Genomic DNA, 27,647 nt, shown 5'->3' on the forward strand with positions numbered 1-27,647 from the left:
GCTCGATTTTTCAGTATACACACACTGGCCACTTCATTATGTACAACTGTTTAACTGCTTATTAACACAAATATATAATCAGCCAGTAACTAGGAGGCAAATCAATGCATTTAGGCATGTAGAAATGGTCAAGACAATCTGCTGAAGTTCAAACTGTGCATCAGAATGGGGAATAAAGTTGATATAAATGACTTAGAACATGGTATGGTTGTTGGTGCTGGATGGGCTGGTCTGAGTATTTCAGAAACTGCGGATCTACTGGGATTTTCCACACAGCCATATCCAGGGTTTACAGAGAATGGTCAGAAAAAGAAAAAAATATCCAGTGATTGGCAGTTCTGTGAGTGAAAATGCCATGTTGATGCCAGAGGCCAGATGAGAATGGCGGGAGATAAAAAGGCAACAGTTACTCAAATAACCTCTTATTACAACCGTGGTATGCAGAAGAGCATCTCTGAATGTACAACACGTCGAACCTTGAAGCAGATGGACAACAGTAGCAGAAGACCACACTGGGTGCCACTCTTAAAAACAGGGACTTTCTAAATCAGAACGCAGCTTCAGCTTCCACCCTGACTTCCAGCGTTCTCAGACCACCTTCTGTTTCCTCTATGAAGGGCCAATCCGGTCATTTCTCTCGCCTGCCACCTTCAAAAGCCATTCAAAATGAAACCATGGCAACACACTCTCTCCTTCTCCTCTCTATGCCTGCTATTATTATGTTTCTAGGTTTTTAAAAGTTAAGATGAACTGCACAATCCTCCCTCCTTTCTCTCTTTCTCCTTCTTCCTTTCAGTATCTCACTCTCACACACACAACTCTGACATTCACGCACTCACACACCTGTTCTTCCACTCTGCAGATGATAATGTGTCTGTCCACAGCTGAGTGAGCAGTATGTCAGTGCAGAGCCTAAGGACAGTGTTTTTCTTGCTGCACTTCTAAAGCAGTGATTTTCAACCAGGTGAACGCATACCCAGAGGGGAGGAGACAGTTCACTCATATAAAATTGAATGGGAGAAATTGTGATGCTCAATATGGTAGCTTTAGTTTCCACCTACAGTAAAGAGGGTCTGTTGTTGTTTTTTTCTGTTTACTCTTGAATTTGCACCCATTAAAGGAATAGTTCACCCAAAAATGAAAATTTGCTGAAAATTTACTCACCCTCAGGCCATCCAAGATGTAGATGAATTTGTCTTTTTTTCACCCATGGATCCTCTGCAGTGGATAGGTGCCGTCAGATTGAGAGTCAAAAAAAGCTGATAAAAGCGGCACATTATTTTACTGTCATTTCTGGCCACAATCCATCCCGTTTTCCTCTCACATCAAAATCCACTGACATATTTATTTAGACCTGTTTTGGACTGTTTTTCGCTTGTGAACGGTGTTTGATCTGTGCATATTTTTCTTCTAAATCAGATAAGACAGCTTTTTAGCTGGAAAAAGTAATATTCTATAGAGGACTCATATTTTGGCTGGAAGCAATGGTTTGACACTAAAAATTGTGTTATGGATTTGTTTATAACAAACAGCTTTTCATTTCACAAGACATTAGTTGATGGATTGGAGTCGTGTGGATTACTTGTGGATTATTGTGATGTTTTTATTATCTGTTTGGACTCTCATTTTGACGGCACCCATTCACTGCAGAGGATCCAATGGTGAGCAAGTGATGCAATCCTAAATTTCTCCAAATCTGTTCTGAAAAAAAAGAAGAAAAAAAAAATTAATCTACATTTTGGATGGCCTGAGGGTGAGTACATTTTCAGAAAATTTTAAGTTTTTGGGTTAACTATTCCTTTAAGTGAACCAGTCTAAAATATAGTGTTGTTGTTGTTTGCATGATTTGAGCCAAAGAGGCACAACTTATGATACCAATGGTATCCGATTTTTTATTCATTTGAAATATGCTATTGAATCAAAGGATATGCAAACACACAGGTTATGCAAACACTGAACACAATGCAATTCTTAAAAACTTTCCCCCCAGTGTTTTGCCATTGTAGAAGTTCTCACCAACATTAAGTTTCACTCATGTGATATTTCATGCTTGTTTGTATAAGTTAAAAGGAACACATTCATGATTTTTGTGTTGATGAAGGGGTACATAAAACAAAAAGGTTAAGAAACAGTGGCCATACATCAGTCTGGCTCCAGTATCTCACGCCTCCTCTGTATAATAAGAGCAGTACCTAAACCAACACAGTTGCAGCACATTCTTTTGCATGCTGGCCAAGAAAGCAAGATGGAGCCATTTAGTTTGTTTTAGGCAAGAAACATAGGGGAAAAGCCTGTTTTATTGAAGTGTATCCCTATAGCCTCCAGATTGTTGCAGTATTTATGCAACATTCATCACCCACACATTCAGTCTCATTTCCCCTTGACTTTCAAGCTTTTTTTTCTCTTTTGTGCTTTTGATTTATCTCCTCTTAGGATGGGGCATGTTGGCAGCAGAAATTATAGTACAGGAGTAATTGTGCTCATGATGCTCAGCCAGAAAGAGATAACAGCAGTTCAAAAGATCATGCCCCAGTCAGGTGGAAGAAGGTAGAGAGAGAGACACAGAGAGAGTGAAAGAGAGAACTGAATTGGATCAGAATACTCACAGTATCAGACTCATTATGAGTGGACTCTAATGGGTGTCTAGATAGAGGTATTGCAGGGAAATTTTTCTTCTTTCTAACTTTCTCTCTTTTCTTTATCTCTGTTTATATTGTATGTTCATTATACAGTTTATGCAGTTTTTATACATATTAGATAAAACCTAAATAGAATATATATTAAAAAAAAACAACAACAACAACAAAAAAACTAATGAAAGTGATAAAAGCATATCTCCTATAACTGTCACGCCCCTGGACTTTTGTGTTCCTGTTTTGTTGTGTCTTCTCCTCATGTGCTCCCTGTGACCCAGTTTCTCCCTCTCGTTTGTCATTCCATTAACCTGTGTTCCTTTAATTGTCCTCATTAGTCTCTCACCTACTCTCAGTCCACGATCGCCATCACCTGGAGTCTTATTCCCCGCACCTGTCACCGCCTATCAAGCTCCCTACAGTTGTGGCCAAAAATATTGGCACCCTTGGTAAATATGATCAAAAAAGGTTGTGAAAATTCATCTCCATTGGTAATCCTTTTGGTCTTTTATTTAAAAAATTCACAAAAATGTATCCTTTCATTGGATAATAAGAATTTAAAATGGGGGAAATATCATTATGAAATAAATGTTTTTCTCTTATACACATTGGCCACAATTAAAGGCACGATTTTATTCAATACTTTTTAAAACCTCCATTTGCCAGTTTAACAGCTCTAAATGTTCTCCTATAATGCCTGATGAGGTTAGAGAATACCTGACAAGAGATCAGAGACCATTCCTTCATCCAGAATAACTTCAGACCCTTTAGATTCCCAGCTCCATGTTGGTGCTTCTTCTCTTCAGTTCACCACACTCATTTCTATAGGGTTCAGGTCAGAGGACTGGAATATGGCCACAGCAGAAGCTTTGTTTTGAGCTCAGTGACCCATTTCTGTGTTGTTTTTGAGGTTTGTGTTTGGGTTATTGTACAGTTGGAAGATCCAAACATGGCCCACAACATCAAAAATACAGCAGTATATTTCATTGTACACATGGGGTACTTTTTTTCTCTGTGTTCACCTGTTACGTCCCCTTGGCTCAAGAAGTAGCAACATGAATGCAGAGTCCATACACCATAATTAAATTTACACAAATATGTATTTTAATCAGAAAACCGAAATAACTACATTAAAGTAAAAGATTAAATATAAAGATACAAAAAACAACAACATCAAGCACCAAACACCATCGTCACATCACCAAACCCATCTTGAGTGTTTGCTGCTAAAAAGCTAATTTTTTAGTTTCATCTGATCATAGAAGCCATTCCCATTTAAAGTTCCAGTCATGGCTGATAACTGAATATGCTTTAGTTTGTTTTTGAATGAGCTAGGAGAATGTTTCTTGTAACCCTCCCAAACAACATGTGTTGATGTAGGTTCTGTTTGAATTTTTTTTAAAGGTTTTCTGAACCAGAGACTCAACTATTTTCTGCAATTCTCCAGCTGTGACCCTTGGAGAGTCTTTAGCTACTCAAACTCTCCTTCTAACCGCACATTAGGACGATATAGACACACATCCTCTTCCTGGCAGTTTTGTAACATTTTCTGTTGGTTGGAAATTCTTAATTATTGCCCTGATGGTGGAAATGGGAATTTTCACTGCTCTAGCTCTTTTCTTAAAGCCACTTCACCAATTTGTGAAGCTCAATTATCTTTTGCTGCAATTGTCCAATGAAAGGATACATTTTTGTGAATTTTTTAAATAAAAGACCAAAAGGATTAACAATGCAGATGAATTTTCACAGCCTTTTTTGATCATATTTACCAAGGGTGCCAATATTTTTGGCCATGACTGTATATCCTTGCATTCTCCTCACTGTCACATTTTCTGGTCTCACAGTTGGCTATGCTACCCTTACCTGCGATTTTCTACCTGCCAGTTTGCGCCAGTGTTCTGCTCCTCATTCTCCTCAGCTCCAGTGCTCCATCGTCTCCACACTCTGCCATTCCCCTTGTACCTCCTGGAAAAGAAATTGGACTCAGTTACTCAGATAAGCCCCGCTAACTCTTGCTACTCCCCAAACTCTCACCTGGACTCTTTGCCTTGTTTTCTCCTACCTGCCTGTGTTCAAATAAACCTGCTTTTGTTTGCACTTACCAATGTGTCCCCTTGTATATCTCCTGACAATAACACATTAACTAAAACTTTAATTAAATAAAAAATTAAAATTATAAATCCTATACTAGAAATAGTATATAAATAACATTACATCATGCCATTTAATTCAAGTCTACGAAAATATCATTTCACGGCAAAATTAAATATTATTTAAAACAATCATATTCTTTATATATTTTCTTCCTCAAAAAACATTGTTAGTGCATTGTTAATATCTTGCCATGGTGTTTTTCCATGATGTGGTGTTGTTGAAGAAATCTAAAGACACTTTTATTAGTAACATTTTCCTGCATGATTTTGTTGATGAGATTAACAATGTTGTACAGTCGAAGACATCGTGCAGTATCCAGTCAGTCCACTATGACAGCTGTTGTTCTCCCTGAAGTCATAATATGGCAGGTTGATAAACTGAAGTGTTAGGCTGCATTTGTTGTGAGATTCTGACAATGAATCTAGTGTCAGTGATGAATCACACAACTATAACAATATGGCATTTATTGAAAGTAATGACTGCTTATGTTATAAAAGGACTAACATATCTTATTGGATACAAATAGACATTTTTCTTATCCTGTTGAGAAATGTCAATGCGTAAAATAAATTACATTTTCCGTTTTTTGGTGGGTTTTTTTTTTGGCTTTCAATGTACAGTTACATTTATTGAACCCATATCTGCATGTCCTATGATTTGCTATCCATATGTATGTGTGTGCAAGGGGAAATGTTGCCACATTCTGGGTTTGTTCGTGTTTGTGTACAAAGAACACACATGCCATACATGGCATGCAGACTTTGTGTTTGGTTGTTTATATGTTTTGCCTGTTTTTAATGTTTTTTTTTTTTTTTTTTTTTTTACCTTCATGCTTTTTTGCTGCTCCCGTGTGTGACGACCCCTGTACTGTCCTGAACATCTCCCAGAGGGTACAGAAGGCAGCCAAAATCAAGAAAAAGGCGGTGTGTAAAAAAAAAAAAAAAAAAAAAAAAAAGAGTGATAGAAGAAGAACATGCCTTGTTTTGCCATCTACTTCATGTCTGTGTTCATCATCTGTGTAGCTTTCATAAGTTCTGGTGATACCATGTGAAGTGAAGCTTTAGATCTGGCTGTCTGGGATCTGTGAGGGCCTCTTTAAGCCAAACTAACTATTAGCAAACCAGCCTCTTCTGGACTGCAACTGATGCATATAAACCTTTAAAGGTATGGGTTCAAAATTTCAAAGCTATTTTACACAGACTGCACTTTTAACCCTGTATAAAATGTAGCTATAGTTGTCTGTGTGTAGAACCATTTTTTATGACAGTAAAACAAAACAAAAGCAAGAATCTGAGCAGAAATGTGCTGATAGGCAAATGATTGGCACTCTGAGACAGCCTGAAAGCTGGTTAAGTGTTGCCATTGTGTCATTTTACTTACCCGTCTGTCATTGCATTGCCCTGTGCTCCACCTCACTGCACCGAATGGGTCTCCCTCTCTTTCTCTTTCACTCACTCTCTAGTGTCAATCATCTCATTACTTCAAACCTCCACATGGCTTCTACTTATCACAGAGGGCTGTATTCCCAGTGATTATTTGTCTCTTGGCCTGATTACCTCACTGTGTTTTTCTCAGTTATAGGCTTTGAACAGTTTTTTCAAGTGTTTTGAAGAGTTTGGTTGTGACATGCACTTAGTCACCATTGGCCAGCAGTAATAAATTATTAATTGGACAGGTTATCGATAGTCAATGCAGTTTCACATTTCCAATCCATATGTCCTTTGCACCTGAGCACACCATATTGTTTCCCATTTGTGATATTAATGCTGCAATTTAGAGAGGTTAAGCATAGCCCTCCCATGTGGACAAGCTTGTGGTCGTGCATGATTTATGAATAAACATTTAAAATGCTTTCATTAGGGGTTTGAGAGGTTGTGCCTCTTCTCATGAGCCATTGTGAGTTACAGCATTGTGACCTCTAGGTATTTTTTCATATTTTTGTTCATGTTTTTTTTTTTTGTCAGCAGAATCCAGAGGGAGATGCTCAGACTTTGACAGAGGTGGATCTTTTCATCTCAACTCAAAGGATCAAAGTACTCAATGCAGACACCCAGGTGAGTTCATGCGGCTGCCTAGTGATACAGGTTTCAAAATAAAATCTGAAAAGATCAACCAAAAAAAAAAAAAACACATCAGAGTAACTGATAGCTGAATTAATTGTAACACTTGGATGCTTTTCTTAAAAAGCTAATCAAATAAGCAGATAAATAATAAGCCCCAAAGCAAAATGTAGCATATACTGGTTTAATATCTCTGCTGCTTGTTTTCTTCATTAATAATAGTAATAATTATTATATATATATATATATATATATATATATATATATATATATATATATATATATATATATATATATATATATATTTTTTTTTTTTTTTTTTTTTTTTTTACTTTACGCCCTTATAATTAACTGAGAATACATTCTATTTTTACAAAGTTTGGGAATCATTTAAAGTTATTGAGGCGGAATTGCCAAAATATGTATTCTCAAGATGTAGAGTGTACATAATGAATTATAAATCATATTTGGAAAAAAGGAGATAAATCATATTTGGATTTGCGAAATATTTATGCAAAGAGAATGCTCAGATACTGTATATTACATAACCTTTTGTTACATAACTGATATAAAACACGTAATGTGTGTCTGTAGAGACAAGGGATGTGCATATGATCAGGCTTGTAGACAGTGATGGAGAGCTTGATGATGGATATAAGATTTGTACTTAATCTCCAGCTACAAGTTTTACACATGGTGTACAGTCAACAGCTCTTCCTTTTCCACACTAGTGTTACTTTAAGCATAAGGTAGGAAGCGCTATATGCTGTTTTAATGGTACATTTAGTACCCTAGTACTGTGTTGCTGCGATTATGTGTATGAGTTCTGACTAAACAGCAGTGAGTGGGCAGGCTGGCACGGACATTTTGTTATGTGCTGCAATGCAGTGTCAGTCCTCACCCTGCCTGTCACATCTCACAGTCAGTCTCTATTGGCTGTTACAGATTCATTACAGTGCCTTCAAGGGTGTATTGATCCTCAGACATTAAAAGTACCCTATAAGACTGAAACTTTTAGATTTAATTCAGCCCAGTCTTCTTAGCACACAGAATCTATACAAACTTTTTTTTAATTAAAATTTACTATTAATGTTTCATAATCTCCCCCTTACAATGATACACTAATAGCGATGACATCATTGTAATATTTGCATACTGAATTGCAATTGTTTTTTGTTACCTATTTTGGCATATTAAATTACGATTCATCTTTTCTTTCTTGATTCTATTTAACCATATCACCTTTACATTTATTACTAGGCTGGTAATGGATTACATGGCTGCATGTAAATATAGCTAATGACTGTGGTGGATGTGTGGATTCTGGTGCACAGTCAACTGAAAACAAAACAGATTCTTTGTGTCATGACAATGACAAAGCATCTCAGATGAAGAATTCATGTAACACACAACCAAAGCCTGTAACATAAGTTTACCTTAAACACTGGTCTTGTGCTCTCTTGCAAGCACTGATATTTTCTTAATGTAACCTGGGTGTTGTTACTGAATAGCAGAGGAAGCTTTTCAGCACTGCATTTCGTCATCTGCTAGCCGCATATAAAATATAAGCATTAAGTTGAAAGAAAGGGTTATTTATAAAAATGATCCTAGAACTGATCTGTTTCAAAGAGTCTTTGAAGTAAACATGCCACATATTATGGTCCTATAAATTAAAGAAGAGCTGAAGAAAAATGAATATGAAAATCCCGCACATGACCTTTGTGTGCATTGAATTGAAATGCTGCATGAATTTCCTCTGTGCTCTGGATCATTAATTCTTTCAGCTCTCTGATGATTTATTACCTTTTTTTGTTTATATATATATATATATATATATATATATATATATATATATATATATATATATATATATATATATATATATATATATATATATATATATATATATAAAATAATCATATGTATGCTGTTTCGTGTTCTGCTCTTTCACACTCCGTCCAGTTCATGGAATATGGAATGTATAACAATGTCTCAATAGGAACAGCATCAGAACAGATATTTTAGTGAAAACAATTTCAAGGTCATCTTCCCTTTACTAAGAAGGGATGGCTGTAACTTTACTGTTTAAAGATCTGGGTGAACCCAAGGCTGTATGCTTGCAGCTTCAAACAGATCTTCCTGAAGGGAGATTCATGAATAGGAGCGTTCTGGAAACCCACTGTGCATTCTTAACCCTAGGTTGCATCTGGAGACTGTAATGAGAATGTAATGTGAGCCCATTTGAATGAGAAAATCTGATAACTAAACTGCTCAATGGGATTAAAACACAGCATTAACTCTAGTCTGGTATAATGTGTTGGGTGGTGTTGCCACAGAATGCTAAGAAGTAACTGTGGTTACTCTCTTTGTTGTTTCAAAGGAGACCATGATGGATAACGCTTTGCGTACCATCTCATACATTGCTGACATCGGGAACATTGTGGTTCTAATGGCAAGACGCCGCATGCCACGCACCGCCTCACAGGACTGCATCGAGACGACCCCTGGAGCCCCTGAGGCCAAGAAACAGTACAAAATGATATGCCACGTATTTGAGTCCGAGGATGTAAGTGTGAATACTTCTGTTTCCTTTTTATAATCTATATACGCATACCAGCCCAAAGATTGGACAAAAAGAAACTGTGCCCACTTAATAAATTGTTTGGAAATATGACTTTATGTTATAGAAATTGTTTTTTATTCATTTAATTATTTTTTGTGGGTAAGTTGGAACAGAAGTTGAAGGAAAAACAGAGTACATGTGATCATCATACATGGGGACAATGTGAATAACATCAGTGTTATTCTATTATGTAAACCTGTCCAAACATTTGATTTGTATATATACACACTACTGTTTAAAAAAAGCTTGGTTTCAGTAATTTTCTAAAAATATATATTTTTAAAGATGTCCTTATGCTCACCAAGCATCCAAAATACAGTAAAAACACTAATATTGTGAAATATTTATTTACAATTTATAATAACTGTTTTGTCATTTAATCATGTTATTAATAATTATGTAATTAATTCCTGTGATGGCAAAGCTGAATTCTCAGCATCCATTACTCTAGTCTCAGTGTCACATGATCCTTCAGAAGTCATTCTAATATGCTGATTTGGTGCTCAAGTAACATGTCATATTATTATCAATCTTGAAAACAGTTGTGCTGCTTAATATTTCTGTGGATACTGAAATACATTTCTTTAAGGATTCTTTGATGAATAGAAAGTTCAGGTGAACAGCATGTATCTGAACCAGAAATAATTTGTAACATTACAAATGTATTTACTGTTGCTTTGGATTAAATTAATGCATTCTTGCTCAATTAAAGTATTTATTTCTATAAAAAGTACTGACCTCAAACCTTTGAACAGTAGTGTATATATAGAATGGAAGCCATTAATTCAGCTGAAGCTCAAATTCAGATTCACCTGAGGTTTATTGAGTAACCCTGACTGCAACTTTACATGATCCTGTTCCAATGGACCTACTTTTCTCTTCTCTTCAACACTGTCCTCTGGATTGTAGTTATTCCTCACTCATGCTGTCTAATTACACTCTTTGATGTTTCAGCCAATGATTGTGTGCGTGTCTGTGTGTGACCGACAAGTGAGTCATTTATAGAGCCTGACACTTTTTTTTATTTTTACTAAACCTATTTTTCAAATCACATCTCAGTTATCTACATAGCAATGTCACACAATTTATTGTATCATATAATTTTTTTTTTTATCATCCTAAAAACAAAAGTCTAAATTTTGAAAACTTTGCTCTGTTTCTCCTTTGGGGTCCATATAAACGATTTGTTTCTCCAGCAGACTGATCACTGCTGGTGTTTCTTGCTTTTGTGTTTTTATCATGACTGATTTATTCTATTCTAAAGCATTTGTGTTGCCGGTGCAAATCAAAGCCAGCACACATGCTGGGATGCTAGATTAATGGCACGACCCCTGCCTGTGTAAAGAAAGGGTCAAAGTACGCACATCCAAAAAAGTCTTGGCCAGGTGCAAGATCAAAAGGTACATCAAATAATAGAAAAAAGATCTGCACACTTTTATTCTCCCTTTATTCAAAAAAGTTAAAAATAGCAATGTTTCGGTCAAAGACCTTCGTCAGGCAAACACAATGACCCCTACCTGTGCACACGTCACCTGAGAGGTACTGTTAAATTAGAAAATTGCCACAATTATTAGCAAAGGGAGTGAACTTCTTTTTCACTGCACCTCTTTAGCATTCTAGTGCCGAAAGGCCAATATAATAGCCTTTATCCAGAATTTTTTCTTATTCCAAAGAAGATTATTCAGTAAGATTTGAATAAGGATGCAGTGCTTGAAATTGGCCAGTGTATTCAAATTTCACTGTAACACCAGCTTAATTTCAAAGACGACAGCTAGTGGTTATGGAAACTGTTCAAAAAACATAAACCTATTCTAGAGTGAGAAATCAATGTACAATAATACACTATGAGTGAGCAGATTCACAAAACATCAAAATCAATGAAGAGGAAAAAAAATGACACAGTGTTCATCTGCTGCATTGATTTGCGGTATATACGTTCTTTCAGGTATTGCCAAAGGCAAAGAAGCTTATATGGAGAACAACTAATGTGCTTCCAGTCCAGAGGAGAACTGGCCCTCTGACTGAGCCTGGTTTCTCTCAAGGTTTCTCTGTTGGACTTTCGGTTGCTTGCCACTGTCACCTTGCTCAGTAGGAGCTTAAAATATTATTGATTTGACTGCACTAACACTATAGGTTGAGAACAAAACTTGGACTGAATTGAGCTGGATAATAGCAACACTATTGTCTTCTTTACAGCTGCTTTATAGAGGAATGTGCTTCATAACTGAATTGAATTAATTTTCAACCGACTTGAGCTGAATAATGACACTATCGTCTTCTTTAGAGCTGCTTAATAGTTGAATTGAGTTTGTTTCATAACTGATGAACTTTGCAGTATCGACACAAAATTAAATCAAAATTGAACTAAACTGGGCTGAATAATAGCACTGTTGAATTCTTTAGAGCTGCTTTATAGTTATACTGAATTTGTTTCATAACGGATGAACTTCGCAACATTGAAACTTTATTGAATCTTTATTATACTAAATTGAATCACCACTGAACTAACTTGAGCTGAATAATGAAACCATTGTCTTCTTTAGAGCTGCTTTACGGATGAAACTGAATTGGTTTCATAACTGATGAATTTTGCAACAATCTTAATTACATAAAGATAAATGTGACTTAACTTGCTTTTGCTTTTTAGATGTATACATGAATTGATTTTTGCTGTTTCACCTGGTTTTCTTCTCCAACATATGCAGGCCCAGCTCATAGCACAGTCCATTGGTCAGGCATTCAGCGTGGCATACCAGGAATTTCTCAGAGCCAATGGGATCAACCCAGAGGACCTGAGCCAGAAAGAATACAGCGACATCATCAACACACAGGAGATGTACAATGATGACCTCATCCACTTCTCAAACTCAGACAACTGCAAAGAGGTCAGCTGCCAGACGCTTTCTTCTCTATTAAGTGTTCTCTCTGTGTTAGAACACAGCTGACCTGGCACACTGATGCTTTTCTGCTCAATACAAGTGGGATTACTAGAAAGCAGAGGAAAGTGATGACGGACAGCAGAACACACTATAAAAACCACTGGTAACATTTGTGACCCTGGACTACAAAACCAGTCTTAAGTCGCTGGGGTATATTTGTATCAATAGCCAAAAAAACATTGTATGGGTCAAAATGATCATTATTCTTTTATGCCAAAAATCATTAGGATATTAAGTAAAGACAATGTTCCATGAAGATATTTTGTAAATTTCCTACCATAAATATATCAAAACTTAATTTTTGATTAGTAATATGCATTGCTAAGAACTTGATTTAGACAACTTCAAAGGGAATGATGTATGAATCTCAATTTCGAAAAATTTACACTTAAGACTGAACACAAAAGAGGATATTTTGATGAATGTTGGTAACCAAACAGTTGCTGGTCCCCTTTTGACTTCCATAGGTTTATATATATATATATATATATATATATCTATATATATATATATATATATATATATATATATATATACACAGGTGCATCTCAATAAATTAGAATGTCATGAAAAAGTTCATTTATTTCAGTAATTCAACTCAAATTGTGAAACTAGTGTATTAAATAAATTCAATGCACACAGACTGAAATAGTTTAAGTCTTTGGTTCTTTTAATTGTCATGATTTTGGCTCACATTTAACGAAAACCCAACAATTCACTATCTGAACAAATTAGAATTTGGTGACATGCCAATCAGCTGATCAACCCAAAACACCTGCAAAGGTTTCCTGAGCCTTCAAAATGGTCTCTCAGTTTGGTTCAGTATGCTACACAATCATGGGGAAGACTGCTGATCTGACAGTTGTCCATAAGACTATCATTGACACCCTTCACAAGGAGGGTAAGCCACAAACATTCATTGCCAAATAAGCTGGCTGTTCACAGAGTGCTGTATCCAAGCATGTTAACGGAAAATTGAATGGAAGGAAAAAGTGTGAAAGAAAAAGATGCACAACCAATCGAGAGAACCGCAGCCTTATGAGGATTGTCAAGCAAAATCGATTCAAGAATTTGAGTGAACTTCACAAGGAATGGACTGAGCCTGGGGTCAAGGCATCAAGAGCCACCACACACAGACGTCTCAAGGAATTTGGCCACAGTCGTCGTATTCCTCTTGTTAAGCCACTCCTGAACAGACAACGTCAGAAGCGTCTTACCTGGGCTAAGAAGAAGAAGAACTGGACTGTTGCCAAGTGGTCCAAAGTCCTCTTTTCCAGATGAGAGCAAGTTTTGTATTTCATTTGGAAACCAAGGTCCTAGAGTCTGGAGGAAGGGTGGAGAAGCTCATAGCCCAAGTTGCTTGAAGTCCAATGTTAAGTTTCCACAGTATGTGATGATTTGGGGTGCAATGTCATCTGCTGGTATTGGTCCATTGTGTTTTTTGAAAACCAAAGTCACTGGACCCGTTTACCAAAAAAATTTGTAACACTTCATGCTTCCTTCTGCTGACCAGCTTTTTGAAGATGCTGATTTCATTTTCCAGCAGGATCTGGCACCTGCCCACACTGCCAGAAGCACCAAAAGTTGGTTAAGTGACCATGGTGTTGGTGTGCTTGACTGGCCAGCAAACTCACCAGACCTGAACCCCAGAGAGAACCTATGGGTTTTGTCAAGAGGAAAATTAGAAACAAGAGACCAAAAAATGCAGATGAGCTGAAGGCCACTTTCAAAGAAACCTTGGCTTCCATACCACCTCAGCAGTGCCACAAACTGATCACCGCCATGCTTCGCCGAATTGAGGCAGTAATTAAAGCAAAAGGAGCCCCTACCAAGTATTGAGTACATGTACAGTAAATGAACATACTTTTTAGAAGGCCAACAATTCATTGAAAATGTTTTTTTTTATTGGTCTTATGAAGTATTCTAATTTGTTGAGATAGTGAATTGGTGGGTTTTTGTTTAATGTGAGTCAAAATCATCACAATTAAAAGAACCAAAGACTTAAACTAATGTTCCATTATCTGCATTCTTCAAAATATCTTTATGTTAAACAGAAGAAAGAAATTTGTTGAATACATGTTGGTAACAACACGAAGGTGAGTAAATTATGACAGAATTTCATTTTTGGGAGAACTATCCCTTTAAATGTTGTGGTTATATAATGGCTTATATAAAGGATTTTTCATAGTGTTATGTGTTTGTAGCCAGTGGTGCTTTTCAGAAGTGTGGAAGCACAGATGTCACTTAATCAGATCATTTTGTTGTCTATGATGTTGATCCTAAAAGCTGCTTCTCAAACTACTACTAAACAGTGAAATTAAACGAAATGCTCCATTGTGCAAAACGGTAAATTAAATGCTCCAAAGAAGATTTCAAATCTCTCTCTGAGCACTCTGCGTTAAAATGGTGTCAGTCACGTAAATCACAGTTTCAATTATTGACATTTTGTTGCAAAGTCCCGCCCCGTTTGAGAGCTCACCCAATTGTCATATTAAGAAGCCGGTCTTCCAGATGGGACACAATTACAGTGATTTAAACCCAGTGTCCAATAATAAAATCACCAAATGCTTTTCCAATGCAAATAGTGCTCATGGATGCCCAGTTAAGCACAACATCTGAGCAGGACACAAAATGATGTGCACACAGATTCATTAAACCAGATGATGCGCAGCATGATAGTAATGTACAGTATGTTTTTTATTGAACTTTTATTGTCTGAAATATTGAAATGCTTCAAGAACTGTAATATTTACACTACCATTTAAAGGGGACATAACACACAAAGTTTCATCCAATCTCATGTTAATCTTAAGTACCAATCTAGCAGTACCGCATCCTTCATATTTCAGAAGAGTCTTTAGTTTTAAAAGTAATAACTAATCATTTGACATCACAGAAATTTGATGCAGTTTTACTCACCACCTGCAATTCCAACTCAATACCGGGATCTTTTATCTTTTTTTATGTTATATATTTTATATCTTCTAAATATCTGTTTAGTAGTCCCTATAACAGATGACACAATTTTATTTAGTAGTGCTTCTAATTATGTGATAAAACGAAGTTTCAAATAATTAACACAACTATTAATTTTACCAATAAAATGTGCAATGTTTTGCATTATTGACACACTGTTTTCCTAATTAATGTTGTTCAGTTGCTTTGACACAATCTGTTTTGTATAAAGCGCTATATAAATAAAGGTAACTTGACTTGACTTGCAACGGTTTGTTTTACTACCAAATTATATGTAATAACAAAATCCTACTAATAAAAGTCTCATGATTTTATTCCACAACATGATGCATGATGGGATACACTAAGCATCGAATACCGCTCCAGAGAAGGATTTAGTGCGCATTAAGAGCACTGCGCTTTGGCGTTTTTAAGACCTGGGACAGTCTTGCGCACTTTCTTCCTGTCGCGTGCACGTGTTCTCAAGTGGCCAAGACTGCAAGGGTGGGTATTTGGACAAGGGGTTATACAAACCCTGAAGGAGTGTGTTTGGAACACAAATACTCTAAAACACAGTCATACGCCCAAATTTTGAAACTTTGGCCATGTTAGGTATGAGAATCCAACTCTTTAACAGTGTAAATAACTCTGAATGCGTGAAATAGCATTAGACACCCCCTTCAAAAGGACCAGTGCAGCAAATAACTGAATTTTGAATGCCCAAGGTTGTTCTCTATAGCACTGAGTAAAATTGTTTCCTTATTGCTTTGTTCTACTATGGCATTTTATTGGCAATCAACTACAATCCCTTGCCTGTGCCTCTGTCTCACTCTCACTCTCTCTATCTCTCTACTCCCACAGTTGCAACTGGAGAAGCAGAAGGGGGAGATTCTGGGCATAGTTATTGTGGAGTCTGGCTGGGGCTCTATTCTGCCCACCGTCATCCTGGCCAACATGATGAATGGAGGCCCTGCCGCCCGTTCTGGGAAGCTCAGCATCGGTGACCAGATCATGTCAATCAACAACACCAGTCTGGTGGGGCTGCCTCTCGCCACCTGTCAGGGAATCATCAAGGTGTGCAGAGGGGTTGGGCTGTCACAGTGCGCAGTGGGCTGAATCTTGGCTTGGCCATGAGTCCATCTGTGTTATTCTGAATAGCTGGTTATTAAAGGTCTGCTGGTTTAGGGTTGCCGAACCACCACATGTCAATCAAGTGCTTGCAAAGGCAATACAATCTTGATTTTCTGTTGTTATGAATACCACATTGCAGGTGTGATCGTATTATTATTATTATAAATCGTATTATCATATTATTGTGTGATCATATTCTATAATTATAGTAATATAATCACATGTATGTTTTGTACATCTCTATCAGGGCCTGAAGAATCAGGTGCAGGTGAAGCTCAACATCGTGAGCTGCCCTCCTGTAACCACAGTTCTCATTAAGAGACCAGACCTCAAGTACCAGCTGGGTTTTAGTGTGCAGAATGGCATTGTGAGTATGGTGGAAGAGGAAGTCTGAAATAAAGTATTGAAATATAATTCTTACTATTAAGTCCAACTTTTGTGTTGTGCTCATCAGATCTGTAGTCTAATGCGAGGAGGGATTGCAGAGAGAGGAGGCGTGCGGGTTGGTCATCGTATTATTGAGATAAATGGCCAAAGCGTTGTGGCCACGGCACATGAGAAAATCGTCCAAGCTCTCTCCAATTCTGTCGGCGAGGTGAGCGCTACACATACACTACCTTCTGAAAGTCCCTTATGCTCATCAAGGCTGCATTTATGATCAAAATACAGTGATAATAGTAAAAGTATCAATTATTACAATTTAAAGTATCTGTTTTCTATTTTAATATATTTACTATATAGATATATTTCAAATATATTTAATTATTTTAAAATGTAATTTATTCCTGTAATGACAAAGCCTAATTTTTACCAGCCATTACTCCAGTCATGAGCGTAACATGATCCTTCAGAACTCATTTTAATATGCTGATTTGGGGTTTAAAAAACATATCTTATCGTCTATGTTAAAAACAGTTGTGCTGCTTTTTTGTTGAAACTGTGATTTAGGATTTAGGACATATATAGAGTATATTAATGCTATTACTGCTTTTTAGTAAAAAGAGATCTTTCTTTGTCCTGTAACAGATCCACATGAAGACTATGCCAGCTGCCATGTTTAGACTCTTGACTGGTCAGGAGACTCCTATGTATATATGATCTGAGGTGGACTTCAGCTGAGATACACAACCCTGGACACTGAGAAATGTCTGAATGCAGCAGTCACCTTTCTCCATTTATCTTCACCAAATACAACTCCCATCACTCTTACTGTCCGCTAACATTACTTAAGAGATATGGTGTGTCGTTTCTGCATAGTGTGGATTCTTTTTGATTTGTCATGTTTGCTCTTGGGTGTGTGCATAGTCAGATGAAGATGATGAAGATGGAAATGATGCATCTCAAGTTGTGATGTAAAGGGTCACTTTGTACATTTGATTTTGATGCTACTCTTTAATTTATTTACAATTATGTATGTGTGGACATTGTTGGAGAGATGCAAGTTCGTTTTGTAAATATGTAATCGTTATATCAATATCAGAAAGGAATAGAAAAGCCAGAGTGAGAAGTCCAGAGAGGAGAAGCCCAAAACATCAAGCATAGTGACCATTCCAGAATGTTTGTTATTAAGACATAATATGTTGGATATTCTATTTGATCCAGGTTTCATTCATTTTTTTTTTTTTTTTTTTATCAAATTAAATGCAAACTAAATCAGTACAAGTACCTTACATATAAATAAATGAACTTACTGCAGCAAATGTGGCAAATAATCGTGGCATGACACTTTTTAAAAAATATGCTCAATAAGTAAATAATACATTATCCAGACTAATAGAACTTTGCAAGACTGACTAGTATCAGCAGGGACTTTATCAACAGAGGAGAATTATTTCACACTGATATCCTTCATCAATGGATAAATGTCATCTAGTGGGCATTAAAGACTGAGCAAATTTTGAGAGTTTTTTACTTACAAGCGAGCGAATCTTTTGTAAAATACTGTATGTAAACAATTTCTGGACTTCTCCCATGCTGCAATAATCAAAACATTATCTTGCCATGCTGTAAATGAAGGTTGTTTCTCAAAACAACTCCAAAACACTGTATGAAATTTAAGAGTTTATTTTTTATGTGTGCTTTTTTTGTGTACGCCCAGCTGCAACTCATTTGAGTCAGTGGTGAATGTAATAGTGTTGTTAATAGTGCGTCCACTTCCCTAAGCAGTATTAGAATGTCTGTACATAAACGTTTACCTTGTTAAGTACTGTGTCCATGTAGGAATCACTGTTAGTCTCATTTTATCTTTGTGTGGCTTTGGCCTTGGGAAAATAATAAGACACTGTGACCAAAAGCCTTACCGCTGTGTAAGAAAGCTTTTGAAAACCGTAATAAAAAAAGTGACATGAAACAACTAATAATACATGAACATGAATACCTGTCTGCATGCATCTTAAAATGACACTATGGCAAAATAATAATAAAGTGTAACATAAGCCCTTCATGTTGTTTTACTTTTAATTATCTGGCAATTTTGGTTGGTTTATTTGCGATTTAAAGAATTGCTTGAAGCCTGAGTGAGCTCCCTCGCCTCATATTATGGACCTAATGAGCTCAGATTTGAGTCTCACTGTTTGGCATTGGCATAGTCAAGGAAAGAATAAGAAAATAAATATATAAATAAATACCCAATAATGAAACTCCCTTATCTGATCTAAGGGGAGATTAGAAGGACATTGCCAGACTTTCTAGCAATACTGCGAGACAGGCTCTTCATTACTGAGTGTGGGTGAGTTCAATAACCATTCTCCAATTTTGAAGATCACTGCTCCCCCTAGAGGTTATTAAAATACACTACTACGAGCATAATTAAAAAGTAAGACTATACTGTATATAAGTAGCTCAAATGTTACTTCAAGTATGAGATATCCTTTGTAAAGGTTAGCTGTTTATAAACAAGATTAATATTAGTAAACTGTAAACATTACCAGCTATTAAAGAAATGAAAGAAAGAAAAAAAAAGAAAGTGAAGTGATGTGTGGCCAAGTATGTTGACCCATACTCGGAATTTGTGCTCTGCATTTAACCCATCCAGTAGTGAACACACACACACACACACACACACACACACACACACACCAGGAGCAGTTGGGGGTTCAGTGCCTTGCTCAAGGGTATCATGCATACATATAATCAATTCTTTTCATCATTTGATCTACTCAAATCAGTTGTATGTGAATTCCCTGACTCACATATTACAGTTCAATTCAATTCAATTCACATTTATTTGTATAGCACTTTTCATGATACAAATCATTTTTCAAAGTACATATCTAAATTTTGGTTTGTAGATTAAATTTATTAGTGTTTTTTCATTAGTTTTATGAGTTGTTTGATGTCCATATGGCAGATATATGTACAGAAAAAAAAATCATGTAGTTAGTTATTGATGTATATTCATAGTATTTATGAGTGGTTTATTATATTAACAGAAATTATTTTGTGATCAAACTTATAGGACAATTTGGTAATTTTGTTGGTTCAGGGTTGGCGTCATCTGAGGTCCTCTGAGGGGTTTGCATCATCTCTTCTCAGGTGTTCAGTCATCTCAGGTCTTTGTAAGACTGATGCTTGTGTCATTCTTAGTTTCCTCGGGATTCCCATCCCGTTTCAGAAACAGAGAAGCAAATAGAGAAAGATTAGCATAGCTGCTATTCAAACCAAGCAAAATAAATAAATAAATAAATAAATAAATAATGTGTTCAAATCAAGCAAAGAATGATAGTGTGCATTTGATCAGATATAACTTGAGTACAAGGTTATAAGAAACATTATGTGAATGCTTGGCTAAATATCTTTAATCTAGATTTAAACAGAGAGAGTGTGTCTGAACCCCAAACGTTATCAGGAAGGCTATTCCAGAGTTTGGGAGCAAGACGTGGAAATGCTTTACCTCCTTTAGTGGACTTTGCTATCCTAGGTACTACCAAAAGTCCAGAGTTTTGTGACCTTAAGGAGCGTGAAGGTTTGTAGTTTGATAGAAGACTAGTTAGGTACACAGAAGCTAAACCATTTAGGGTTTAGCTCTGAATTATATAATTCACTTTTACATAACACTACATACACGACTTACCACTTATTATTACTTGTGAAGTACTCATGGCTTTGGCCGCTAACAAAGACACTAGTCTAGTTGGTATTTTTGCTATAACCAGACACATATCCCAAAAGTCATTTTACACAGATGACATTTAAAAAAAAATAAAGCATGCTAACAGTGATATTAGATTAATAAGCACCAATTGTTTTACAGTCCTGACACACTATAGGAAAAAAAAAAATAGAAATGTGGCAGTGGCCAAGAAGTCAGAGGTTATTGCACTGATTGGCTAATGTGTAAAAGCTGCATAAATTTATGCTATCATTAGAGATGACTGACCTGCACTGCAGACAAACACTGAGCTTCCAAGAGTGACTCCTGCCCTCCTGCAGGCATGAATGCCCACTGACAGGGTCTAATGAGTCCATTAAAACAGCACGCCAGACAAAACGCAGTTTGTAACATACATAAATTTATGCACTTATTTTTTCTTCTTTTAACAGATTTAGTCACTGGTTTAGCAGGCCATTGTGCATGTGACAATTTTATTTATTTGAAAAGATTATAACAGATTACTTATACAACTGCTTTCAAATTCTACTTACCCAAATCAATTTTTACGAAACCAAAGTCAAGTATCCTTGTATCATAGATTTTAGCTAAAGCTTTATTGTTTGTAATCTTTATTAAAAAGATAGTTTACCCAAAAATAAAAATCATTCACTCCCTTTATGTCGTCTACACGTGACAAACCTACTGTATTGGTTTTGATTACCAGCATTCTTCAAAGTATCTTCTTTTGAGTTCTGCAGAAAAACAAGAAGTCATGGGTTTAAAAAAAAAAAGAAAAAAAAGGGGGGAATTGATGTAATAATGTAAATGATGACAGAATTCTGGGTTAACTATACTTTTAAGTAAATTAGTAGAAACACTTTTCACTAGTCATCACTGTGCAGAAAAAACAACAGTGAATGCCACAATAAAATGCTTGAAAAATACACATTCAATAGATCCACAGCTTCCTGTTGAGTCAGTTTGTCTCTTCAGTTAAGATTCCCCCCAAGTGTTGCAGAAAACATTATATTATAAAGTATAATCAAGGTCAGTGCAGACGTGTAGTCATGGACTCTAACTGTTCCTTGCTATTCCAGTCAGAGAAGTATAATGAAGATGATGTGCACTGCTCGGTGTTCACAGGTGTCTGAGGAACTTCTGCCATTTCTTCTGCGATGACACTTCTCTTGGTTTCTACAAAACATAGGTTAAAAGACATTTGTGGCACATTTAAGAGAAACATTCAGTTATTCCTGTATGTCTCTACATGCTAAGTGAAGAAGCAACTAAAGTAGCAACAAAGCTGTGATTCTGTGTTTTGTTGTAGTCAGTTACATGTGTTTTGGCAGTGGTGACCACCTGTACATATAAGTCTGCTTACATAGCAACTGTAAGCAAGACACAGCTACTGCAAATGATCTCAGACATACTAATGCATATAAATTTGATTGCAGTACATTGTCATCGTAAAAATCACAGCAATTAGCTTATATATTTAGTTAACTGAGATTATTTGAAAATAACATTCTTCTACAAAATTATAATACTAATAGTACAAACAAATACTTTTCACTCTGACATCCTTTAAGTAATAACATTCAGTTACATGCATAAAAATAAGAATGTGGAAACTAAAACTACAAACCTTTCTCTTTGTATGCGCTGGACCGTCATCATCCTCCTCTTTTTCATCTTCAATGAAGGGCCCTTCCAGAAGTCCGTTAGCTAAGGGAACATGCCATGGTCACTTCACTGAAGTGATCTCCGTTTGTGATCATGTGATCTCAGTTAGGAGATCTTGCAATGCTTTTTAAAAGGAGACACTGCAGGCAAAAACACAGTTTTTTCATGCACCTGTCAAATTTTAGATTTTGGGCTTTTTGGCTTTTCATAAAGTTTTTTTTCAGACTTGTGGAAAGAAAACATCCAAAAGACACTATTAATTGTTTCTTTTATAGCACTGTATCTATCTGTGCCAACAGATTTCAATAACAATACATATTTTTAAAGGCTGTTTTCTCAAAATTAGTTTTTTCTCCTACACTGAGCCATAAATCTCCACTTCAGTGGCACTTACACACACTAAACTTTACATTTGTATTCCTGTCTATATTCTGAAGAATTTTACAGAGGGATTTGTTCATATATAATTTTCTTGATTATATACAACATTTTATTTCTTCCCAAAATGGTGAAAATATTTTGTTTTTTTGTTGTTGTTAGTAGTTTTTTGAGTTTTGTGGTGTGAAAAGAGTTTTCTCTGTGGAAAAATTTTTGACTCTAATATGTCAAAAAAAGTTAGACAAGATTTTTGAAACGGACTTCATCCAGTGTTAATATTTTTGTACTAGAAATGTATGCAAATTAGCGCATATTTCATTAAATAATGCCTCATTTGCATATTTAAAAATAACATTTTAGAAAACTTGTAATACAAAAAATGTTTGCAATTATCAATATAATAAATCAACTTGGTAAGAAAGGTGATAACTATTAGTTGTTTTTTGTACCCTCTTCACCTGCAGTGTCTCGCCTTAGAGCGAAGTTGGGGTTAATTTCGAGTTCACATACAAACATTAATAGAAAAGGCTAATTAAATTAGTCTATTTTAATGTGTAAGCAAGTTCAGTTTGAAAACGTTTAATAGTAAATACGACACAATTAGACAATATTTGAATAAAATAATAATAAGATGAAATATTTATTTGCAACAACTGGTGGAGTGCTGAATGCTGCATGCACGCGCAGCGTTGTCAAGGTAACATTTGGTCAGTCATTCCCTACACTACACAGTCTATGGTCATTCCCGTCGCCAAGGCAGTTCCAAACGCTTACACGAGACGGTAATGCCCTAACGTTACACCCTTCAAAAAACACACTTCAAGGTCTTTTCCCTTCGAAGGGAATAGGGCGTAGGGATGCTCACTTCCGTTTGGAATTCGCCCAACTTTGTCTCCTGTACAGATCATGCGCGCTTTCACTCACGGCCAGCCCACTTCTTCCTGGTTTCCGGTGGGTTATTTAAGAACATCAACACTGCGCGCTGTGCAGTCAGAGCGCAGTCTGTACAAAATCCAATAGCATCCAAATCGCGCAGAGAATAGTAAATAGTAAATATTTGCTATGTCCAACGACTTTTGTCGCGTTAATTTAAAGACTGATGAAATCACCATTCTGTGTGCAATCAAGGGACAATGAACGTTCCAGAAAAGTTGTATGTAACCATGGTGATGATGACGCGTCTAGCCTCTCTATTCAAGACCCGCCTGTATTCTTGAAGTATTGTGTTTTCATTAAACGAGATAAAATGAACGGGGATGATATGGTACTGGAATGTCTTAACAAACAACAGGAAAGTCTGAACATGAGTCATCGAGGTCTAGTTGTTTTGCCACCTGCTGTTTCGAGACTTGTTACATTGAAAAAACTCTTTCTCAACAACAATCAGCTCATTTTACCACCAGACGAGGTAAGCCATACCCTCAAACCTAGTGTTTTTCAAAGTAGCTACTCACAAAACACAAACTGAATGAATTTTGTAGCACATAATATATAACACTGCATCATTGTTTCCTGTAAACAGAAATCGTGTCTAAAACATTGTCTGCATTCCCTGTAAATTCTGCATCTGGAAAAGCTTGAAGAACTGATACTGGACAGAAACCAGCTGACCATGCTTCCTGGCAACATTGGATCACTGAAACACCTGACTTACCTGGGCGTGAACCATAACCCATTATCTTTTCTCCCAGAAGCCATAGGTGACCTGAGACAACTGAGAGAGCTCTGGGCTGTAGGATGCGGTCTTTTCTCCATACCATCGTGTATTGGTAAACTCTGCATGTTAGAGAAACTTGGGCTCCATAATAATAAAATTACACACCTGCCATCACAATTTGAGGGCCTCAGCAGTTTGCAATGGTTAAACTTGGCTGATAATAAACTTCAAGAGCTCCCAGAGGATGTTAATCACTTGCAGTCACTGGTCTTCCTGAACCTGGACAAGAACTGTTTTACACACATCCCTACAGCACTAACAGGTTAATGAAATTACTATTTATGGCATGAACGTTTATTTTTTTTTCTACAAGCAGCTTTTCTATGTGTGTGAAAACAGTTTCAAGAGGATGACTGGCTACAGTTTGCTGCAAGACGCTGCTGTACCTCTGATCTGTCACTTTGCTCTTATTAGACATATTGTTAATGTTTAGAGGACTAATAGTAACTCTTTCACTCTCATTATTTTTAATGGTTATTATGTATAAACCCGTTTTTTCCCATTGGTTGCGACTGATGTCATGTGCAATTTTTTGTGTTCTGTTAATTTTATATTATCATACCTATTTCCAGACATGACAAATTTGCAGATCCTGTCAGTTAAATTTAACAGCATCAGATCACTGGAGGACTACTTAATTCCTGGTTTCAGCAGACTTATAAAGCTTGACCTCAGAGAAAATCCTTTCGTGGACAGACCACCTCACTGGAAGGTAATAAACCAAACTGCAACACAGTTTTTTTAAGTACATCACTTTAATGATATTACCATTGTTATTCTCTGTAACCTGTCATATCGCCTCTGTTCACATACAGGGATTGGATTTTATATTGTTGGGAAAAGTCTGATGTGCTGAAGAAGATTCATATGAGATGAGTAGGAACTGAAAACGAGCATCCATTTGCATTAAATACTTCAGTCAAAGGAACGCATAAAGACAATCCACTTCTTGTGTGAAGCATCTTATATTACATTTCTTTGTGACAATGAGGAGGTGTCACGTCATTAGATCTTGAAATGTTATGGCCATGGAGGGAGGGAAGAAAATCATAAAGTTCCCCTGAATACTTCTTCATTTGGTCAATATGAACATACCCTGCAAAAGAGACAGAACAATAAACAGTTTCTAAATTTGAGAACACGTGAATTATAGCTGGAAGTTCTAGGGTGTCCGTTTTGTTTCTTAATTAAGTACCTGAGATCATGTTGTTTACTGGATATTGCAGCGTCTCACAACATGAACACACTTTGATCGGTGATGCAACAGTCTCGTAATCATCCTGGCTAACAGATAACATGAACATGAAGATACGATAAGGCTAAACCATGTTCTTATGAAGATAAAGTGCTGTGGTACTGAAAATAAGTTGTATAGTAAATAGGACAATATTAAAGAATTATATGTTGAAACATGAAAACTCACTACAATAAATGTATGCATCCTGCCCAAAACTATAAAGAATTCAGACATAATTAAAAATGAAAACATGCTGAGTTAATGCATACCTCTTCTTCTCTGTCCCTGGTTGATCTTTAGTCTTATCAGATAGTCTGTCTTCAGACTCTTCAGTATTTATCTGTTCTTCACTCATCACTTAAACAGATTGATAAGCTAACAAATGACAGAGAGGAATAACATGAGTGCAACAGACAAGATGTACTCCTACCTGTTCATCTGTTTCCCAGATGAACCTTCCAATGAGCACTCTCAGTTCTAGAGAGAAAAACTGTAACAGTAATCAGGCATTCGCTATTATTAAATGTAAAAACTACTCATTCTTTATCTTTATATTGTAACATGTCACTAAAAATAATAACATGTTTATGGTTTACACCTAGTTAGGACAGCTCACCATTCTGGATAGAGGCGGGGGGCAGCACATAGTGGCCAATAGGCACAGATTTTACACTCTGGCGGGGTTTACATGCTGACACAAAATTGCTGTGGAAAACCGTCGCCCTGTTCTCTACATAATCCTCACTTTCATATATCCTAAAACATAAAGAAATAAGGTTAAACTTTGTGGCTAAAGTTTTCAGGTATTTCAACACTTTTGGGTATTGAAGATTTTGATTAAGTACAATCTATAGGCTGCTTTCTTCAGTATACAGAAGTTATAAAAAATCGCCCTCTAACAAGAACTGTACAGTAAACTAAATGACCTTTCAGTGTCTTCAGAAGAGGCATCAGCACTGAAGAGGTAATCTGCTGTTCTCCAGGAGGACAGAGCTCCCCCTTCAGAAACTGAAAGCATATAAACTTGTAATATAGCCTACTCATATTTCAAAAGTGTAAATCCTGAGATATAAGATGATACATTCCCAAATATTCATCAACAGTGTCTTTATTAGTAGCATATATAGCCAAACACTCCTCATCTCACCCCAGAAGCTGGTCACCCCCTGTCCAACACTGCCGGAGAACCATGCTGTTTTGCCTTTAAACATGCTTATGCAGAGGTGTTTATTACTTCTGTTCGCACAGAAACGACCTGAAGGCCTCTATGTTGCAATTATCAGACTGTAGGTGAGAAAATACCAAATGTTGACTGTGTTAGCTATTTATTTTATAGTTATGTCCATATGCCAGTTCTCACTGTTATTCTAGACATTAAGTCATTTAAAAATTCCGGAAACCTACACGTGAATAATGCAGGAGAAAAGTTAGGAAAATGAACATGGAAAAATTAGAACGTTCAGACGATACAGCGAACAAGCGTTACTGTATATAGCTCACATGTCGCCTCAGGCCTTGACGAGCTATACCCAATTCGTGAACGAACCGTTCTTTTGAGTCGAATCTTTTCACTGTAGCTGTTAAACCTTCTCACGAAACCGGTCTGAAAGATTCGTTCCGGATCAGAAGGTCCTGCGGCTGACGTTACTGTCAACAACTTGTGAAGCGAAGATTTGACTGATGTAAGATACTTCAGTGGTCTTATAGCAGAAATGTTACATACTTATATACCCCTAAGTATCCTTATTATTAATAAAATGTAATCGTAAAAAAATTAACACCCATATGTACCTGCAAAAAATTGAGAGCTGAATGACAGGGACCACGTGATGACCTCGTGACGTCACGACGTGAAACAATCACTGAATCATTTTTAATCGGGTTTTTGAAACGATATTTTATTCGAACTGATGCGCTGAGTCGGACTCCATCATAATTATTTACATACTATATGACTGTGCTATTAATTCACGAGATATTGAAGTACTACTAATATTACCGTTAATAGTATATTGTTATTATTGTTATACATAGTAGTATATTG

At 36.4% G+C, this 27,647-nt stretch overlaps 3 protein-coding genes and 1 long non-coding RNA gene across 14 annotated transcripts in view; 2 read left to right on the forward strand and 2 right to left on the reverse strand.

Moving 5' to 3' along the window:
• LOC109094062 (amyloid-beta A4 precursor protein-binding family A member 2-like) overlaps positions 1-18,938 on the forward strand; it is a 66,453-nt gene extending 47,515 nt beyond the window's left edge. For 7 of the 10 annotated variants that reach the window (XM_042760068.1, XM_042760067.1, XM_042760065.1 and 4 more), the window contains 8 exons: positions 5,675-5,710; positions 6,752-6,841; positions 9,228-9,413; positions 12,176-12,355; positions 16,226-16,438; positions 16,743-16,862; positions 16,950-17,090; positions 17,522-18,938. In XM_042760068.1, the coding sequence (XP_042616002.1) occupies positions 5,675-5,710; positions 6,752-6,841; positions 9,228-9,413; positions 12,176-12,355; positions 16,226-16,438; positions 16,743-16,862; positions 16,950-17,090; positions 17,522-17,593 (1,038 nt within the window). In that variant the 3' untranslated portion in view covers positions 17,594-18,938. The remainder of the gene's footprint in view (positions 1-5,674; positions 5,711-6,751; positions 6,842-9,227; positions 9,414-12,175; positions 12,356-16,225; positions 16,439-16,742; positions 16,863-16,949; positions 17,091-17,521) is intronic. The other 3 variants (XM_042760073.1, XM_042760074.1, XM_042760075.1) reach the window with 3 other exon arrangements.
• A 2,660-nt stretch (positions 18,939-21,598) lies between these two features.
• LOC122145622 lies at positions 21,599-23,622 on the reverse strand. The gene is made up of 3 exons (XR_006160439.1): positions 23,515-23,622; positions 22,234-22,313; positions 21,599-21,782 (listed from the first exon to the last, which is right to left on the reverse strand). It is a non-coding gene; the product is annotated as an uncharacterized LOC122145622 (long non-coding RNA).
• LOC122145621 (leucine-rich repeat-containing protein 40-like) lies at positions 23,605-25,320 on the forward strand. The gene is made up of 4 exons (XM_042760078.1): positions 23,605-24,057; positions 24,208-24,628; positions 24,939-25,078; positions 25,182-25,320. The coding sequence occupies exons 1-4, from the start codon at positions 23,749-23,751 to the stop codon at positions 25,212-25,214; spliced, it is 903 nt and encodes a 300-aa protein (XP_042616012.1). The 5' UTR covers positions 23,605-23,748; the 3' UTR covers positions 25,215-25,320.
• Position 25,321: 1 nt separating this feature from the next.
• On the reverse strand, positions 25,322-27,443 carry LOC109094064 (telomere repeats-binding bouquet formation protein 2-like). 2 transcript variants are annotated; one of them, XM_042760080.1, is made up of 8 exons: positions 27,395-27,443; positions 26,751-26,887; positions 26,530-26,611; positions 26,220-26,359; positions 26,034-26,080; positions 25,873-25,961; positions 25,562-25,650; positions 25,322-25,462 (listed from the first exon to the last, which is right to left on the reverse strand). In XM_042760080.1, the coding sequence occupies exons 2-8, from the start codon at positions 26,812-26,814 to the stop codon at positions 25,335-25,337; spliced, it is 639 nt and encodes a 212-aa protein (XP_042616014.1). In that variant the 5' UTR covers positions 26,815-26,887; positions 27,395-27,443; the 3' UTR covers positions 25,322-25,334. The 2 variants fall into 2 exon arrangements, with proteins under 2 accessions (XP_042616014.1, XP_042616013.1); XM_042760079.1 differs by lacking the exon at positions 27,395-27,443 and having other exon boundaries at positions 26,751-27,359.
• Between the last annotated feature and the right edge of the window lie 204 nt (positions 27,444-27,647).

This window comes from Cyprinus carpio, chromosome A7 (assembly GCF_018340385.1).
Source record: "Cyprinus carpio isolate SPL01 chromosome A7, ASM1834038v1, whole genome shotgun sequence".
NCBI lineage: Eukaryota > Metazoa > Chordata > Actinopteri > Cypriniformes > Cyprinidae > Cyprinus > Cyprinus carpio.